The sequence below is a fragment of the Vespula pensylvanica genome, chromosome 2, assembly GCF_014466175.1.
Source record: "Vespula pensylvanica isolate Volc-1 chromosome 2, ASM1446617v1, whole genome shotgun sequence".
Taxonomy (NCBI): domain Eukaryota; kingdom Metazoa; phylum Arthropoda; class Insecta; order Hymenoptera; family Vespidae; genus Vespula; species Vespula pensylvanica.
In genome coordinates, this window is record NC_057686.1 from 2,911,528 (window position 1) to 2,917,142 (window position 5,615).

Below are 5,615 nucleotides of genomic sequence, written 5' to 3' on the forward strand. Positions count from 1 at the left end.
AAAGAAAGAAAGAAAGAAAGAAAGAAAGAAAGAAAGAAAGAAAGAACGGATGAGAGAGATAGTTCCCTTTTGAGTCGTTAGCGCAGTGCGATTCCGTGTGCTCGACGGGTCAAAGAATTCCGCAAAGGAGAATGAAGTGTGGATGCACCAAACGATAGAAGAAATAGAGTAAGAAGGTTGATAGGAAGGAAGGAAGGAAGGAAGGAAGGAAGAAAGAAAAGAAAAGAAAAGAAAAGAAAAGAAATAAAGAAGAGAGGAGAAGAGAAGAGAAAAGAAGGTACCGATAGATGGTTCGCGCGCGCAAGCAAACAGATGTAGATGTGAGGAGTCGGTAGAAATGAAAAAAGCATCACAAATAAGAATCTTTTGGGAGTGGTAGTGGCGTTGCTATAGCTGCCGACGATGCTGGTAGTATTGGTGTGGTGGTGGTAGTAGTGGTAGTAACGCGGTGGAGGTGGTGGTGGTGGTGGTGGTGGTGGTAGTAATGGTGGTGGTGGTAGAGGGAGAGAGAGAGAGGGAGAAATGATAGAAGAAGAGAAGAGAAGAGAGACGAGATCGGGATATAGGGGACGTGGTTGGGGGTGGCGCCGCGGGCCGCGCCGTCGCCCAGCATCCCTCGTTTCCCACCCGACCACCCTTCTAAAGGCGTACCCTAGCACTGAGAGAGTATCTGCTAGTCATACGCCGGCCCGTTGCGAGCACGCTGATACGGCTCGCGTGTACTCTTTCGTCGTCCTCGCTCGACGTGTACCGATCTCAGTATCTTATTCTTTACATCGTTCCCGTTCCGGTTTAATCAATCCAAAACAATCCAAAAAAGAAAAAAAAAATAATAAGTAACGATTTACGCACTGCCTATTTATTAGTATATATATAATTTTTTTTTACAGTGTATAATTCTCTCGTGTTTTGTTCGTTTGATTTGTTTTCTCTCTTATCCTCGATCGTTAGAAATCGATCTTTCAATCTTGATAAAATTTTTGTTAATTTTAAAGAAAATCGAAAGTTCGAGTTGAATTTTATTCGTTAATCCGACGTTCCTATTCGAAGGGGTTTCCTTTTTTCTTTCTTTCTCTTTCTCTTTGTTTTTTTCTCTATTATCATTACTAGTACTACTGTTATTACTACGGATTCTTTCGAAATTCGTGAAAATTGTACGCACGAGAAACGAAATATATGTACAGTCGTTAGTTTCGAGGCTGCATTCAGATCTCGTCAGAGTCCTCACATGGTCTATGTTTTGTTCCCCGATCCACCACCACTGGCTCCAATCGTCGTGGCTCCCTCTCGTCGTCGTCGTAGTTTCATGCTTCTCGTTTCAGTGACGAGCTTTACTCGCGACTGAGATATAAGAGCACGTTATACGGTGATATATTTCTAGAGCGACTGGGTACTGTCGTTAGAGAAACGAAATACTTTTTGGTGTTGCTCGTGTTCGCTTCGTGTCAGATCAATTTTCAACAAAATGGATAAATTTGCCGTCGTTGAAGATATATAATATAAAAAAAAATATATATATATTTCAAAGACTTAGAAGTTAGTGCCTAGAAGATCTCGAAGAAACATCGAAGACAATGTCAAACGTATCGTCGAGCACTATCGTATAATAACTTTTGGAGAAAGAGTTGATTGGAGGTGAATCGAATGATCGATTTTGAGAATCGCACGAGCAATTTTTTCTCAGCGTGAAAAGAACGCAAGTGATCGTTCACGTTTAAGTTTCTTTCCCCACTTCTAATACTTAAGGACGAAGGATCTCTATATTCGAAGAAAAGAAGAAAAAAGAAGAAGAAGAAGAAACAAGAAGAAACAACAATAAAAAGAAGAAGATACATTAGAACGAAGTCGAAGCTAGAATGGATACTTTTCTAATAATCGGTATTTGCTTTCTCTGCTACGAGATGTGCGATTTGATAAGGCGTTACGCCACGCCGCAAAATACGGATCTTCATCGATCGGTCGAATCTCCCGCGGCATCGCCACCACCACAAAGGATTTTCTCGATTTCACGCAAGATACAGAATTCTTCTGCCACTTGCTGTCAACGATAGATCATATTACTACTGCACAATTTCCTTTCAAATGTACAACAAACGCTTTCTATCTTTCGATCCGACGGCGTTACATCGCTGATGACGAATAATATTACGATGATCGACGCAACGAGGAAGATCATAAAGGAAGACTCCTTTCTTCAAAATTCGATCCTATTCTCGAGAAGATCTATATAATATGCGGATGTTAATTCGAAAGAATATTTCCCTTATTCGAATCGATAATTCTACAAGTTTCGAACTCGATGATTTCACGGTGAACATACGGAATTCGTCCGATACCGTGTTCTCTTATTTTATTTTTTATAAAAGGATCTGTTAACACCTGTCATTTTATTATCGAACGATTCAATTGTTACTTCAGTTCGAAACGAAAAATAGACTTGATCAACGTGCTCTACCAAGTGAATGTTAAATTTGTGAAACCCGAAGGAATCTGTCCGGCGGCGGGGTAACGAAAGAATCAATTTTCTTTACGACTGTTTGCGTTCTGTTAGCCAACAGTCGTAAAAGCCGTCGCATTGATCATCGGAACTCATCGAGTGCAACAAGAAAGTTTCACCTCTCGTTCTCTCACCCTTCCTTTCTCTCTCTCTTTCTCTATCTCTATTTCTCCTTCTCTCTCCCTCTCCCTCTTTATCTGCGTATCTCTATCTGTCTTGCGATATCTACGTACGTAAATATATTTTATGGCATCCCATCGAGGTGTGCGTCCTTACGTACGCGTGTCAGTGTCGTAAAATTTGACATTCGGGGATAGTGCTCGATCCTGTTGCATGTTTTAACGACGTTTTATTCATACGGTCTTCTCAGATTAAATTTATGGACTTTATGTTACGAGTGATAAGAGTATGTGAAAGAAAAGAAAAAAAAATCTTTTTCCTATAAAAATTGTCGCGTTCGTCAAAATATATATTTCGATTTTGAGTGTCGTAAAAAAAAAAAAAAAAAAAAAAGAAAGAAAAAAAAGAAAAAAAACAAGAATAAAAAAAATATATATATACCTACATACATACATACATACGTACGTACATACATATATACATATATATTTGATTATCGTCAAAGACGAAATAAGGATCACTCGCGTGACTCTCGCGATCCGAAAGTGATCCGAAAGAAGATCCGAAAAAGGGAGTAAGAGAAATGGACTCGCTGGAACGACTAATGAGCGCCGGTTCTCACCATCCATCCCTTACGGCAGCCACGCGATCCCAAAACGCCTTTGTGCAGGCCAATCTCTGCTCCGTGATTGGTCGTAAGGGTCGACACCTTACCGGCACCTTCTGTTTGACCGGAGACACGATGGAGGGTATCATTCAGTGCCTCGTCTTTCTTAAAGCCTTTTCGGTAAGTACTAAGGTCCGACCAACGATCTTTTACAACTTTTATATCCTTTGATCGTTTAATCGAGTGACGAAAAAAATAAAGTGCATAAAGAAATTCAATTTTTACGTCGAAGATGTGCGTACAATTCCGAAAAACAAAAATTTCCGATTCAACTGAAAGATAAAGACAGAGAGAAAGATATATTATTTTATTTCTTTAACGATGAAAAAAATTAAATCGTAACGCGTGTCTCTCTTTAAACATAAAAATGATGATTTAAAAAAACTTCCTACTTTCTATCAAGTTTACCGAACGAATATCACAATCATTTTCAGTTTCATCCTCGCGATATCACCGATTGATATCTTTCGAAGCAACGAAGACTACGACTTTTTATTCGCGAATAAAGTGCTAGGAGACGCATGGTTGAATAAATGTCGAAGGATAAGAGCTTCGTCCGGATGTCCCGGTCGGCTGGCTAAATCGTCGATAATGAGAATTCGGTGTCGAGTGGAATTATTCTCAAGGATCATCTCCCCTCCCCCTTCTGCTCCCTTCTTCCTTCTCTTCTTCTATCACGGGAACGCGAAAACGGCTTTCGTTATCCGATTCGACGATGTTATCGATCCTCAGCCCTCTTTTTCCTTCCTACCGCCAATCTTGTTCGCGAGCTTGGAAAAAGTCGTTGCGGTGAAATTATGATTCAGTTCGATTCCTTTTTCATTTTAAGGAAATCTAAACGTACGATCGTTCGGGCTTTTCTCTAATACTAATACAAATATCAATACCTTCGCAAGCACTTCTCCTTGGTTTCCCTACTTTCTCGCGCGATTTTTCTTTTTTCTTCTTCTTCTTTTTCTTTTTCTTCTTTCCTTTTCTTTTCTTTTCTCTTTTTTTCCTTTTGTTTGTTTTTTTTTTTACGAGATCGCGGGAGTTAAAAGTTTTCTGAATATTTCTTTTTTTTCCCTCTCTCTCTCTCTCTCGTCGCTGTGCTTTGAAATCTGACGTTTCCTGACTTCTTTTTTCCCCCTTTTTCTTTTCCTTTTCTTTTTCTTCTTCTTTTTTTTTTCTTTTCTTTTCTTTTCCTTTTTTTTTTCTCTACCCGTTACTCCCCGTACTAATTGGGAGAAAGTTATTACAAGATTATTTCGCGATAATTTCAGATGATAAATGTTATTTTTGAACGTTGAAACTAAGCTTTACTATGGCGGACGATTTTTAGAAAAGAAAATATCGAAGTTTAGATAAAATCGGAGTTGTGAAATCTTACGTCTGAAAATGTTAAACTCGATAACGTAAAGAAGTAATCGTAAAGAAGTTAATCTTAGTACTTAGGAATTATTTTCGTCGGTAACGTTAACCAAAGTAATAGGATAGCTAGCTTGGAGGATATTCGTGAAGGAATAGAAGTAGAGTTGGCAAGTAACGAGAGAGATACCTGAATAATTCCTTCTTGAAAGGATCCTTTATCAGAACTTAATAAGACGATCGTAAAGGAACTTTCGAATGCTTGCCGAATTCGAATTCTAATTTCAAATTCTAAATCAAACTGCGTCGCACTTGAAAACGGAAGTTATAGAAGGATAAATTCGTAGAAAGAAACTGGTTGTTTAATTAGAGAGTTCTTTTATTTGGCAATTTATCAAAAATTTTCTGGCTATGTTCTTTTCAACGAAAACGTTATAACTGAAGATGAGAAAATGTTTTACGGTTTTATATACGTCTGGTATATTTCTCATGGTTCTCCTTGTCGTCTTTGTCGTCGTCGTCGTCGTCGTCGTCGTCGTCGACGTCATCGTCGTCGTCGTTGGTTGCGACGATGGCATCGTTGACGACGCCGACATCGTTCTTGGCTCATATAGATGGCATTCTTCGTTTCCTTCGTGAAGAAGGAGAGAGAGAAGGTAGGGTCGGGCGACGAAGGAGACGATAACATCTTCGTGAGGTTGCCTATGAATTTTTATCCAGTACGCCCACAGCCACGAGCCTCAGGGGAATTGCGAATCGTGAGCGAATGAGCGAACGAGAGAGAGAGAGAGAGAGAGAGAGAGAGAGAGAGAGAGAGAGAGAGAGATGGAGAGAGAGAGATATGCTTTAAAAAAACTTCGCCTTCTTTTCTCTCTTATCACCAGTCTACTCGTAGCCTGATGGAAGTTATCAACAAGACTAGAAAACGTAACGAGTCTCTTTCCATCTTCTCGCACCCCTTACAATCTCTCTCTCTCTCTCTCT

At 39.5% G+C, this 5,615-nt stretch overlaps 1 protein-coding gene across 11 annotated transcripts in view; it reads left to right on the forward strand.

The window, feature by feature from the left end:
• The first annotated feature begins 495 nt into the window (after positions 1-495).
• The window catches only part of LOC122627304 (neurobeachin), a 191,157-nt gene continuing 186,037 nt past the window's right edge, over positions 496-5,615 (forward strand). For 9 of the 11 annotated variants that reach the window (XM_043808371.1, XM_043808373.1, XM_043808368.1 and 6 more), the window contains exon 1: positions 496-3,404. In XM_043808371.1, the coding sequence (XP_043664306.1) occupies positions 3,201-3,404 (204 nt within the window). In that variant the 5' untranslated portion in view covers positions 496-3,200. The remainder of the gene's footprint in view (positions 3,405-5,615) is intronic. The other 2 variants (XM_043808366.1, XM_043808374.1) reach the window with 2 other exon arrangements.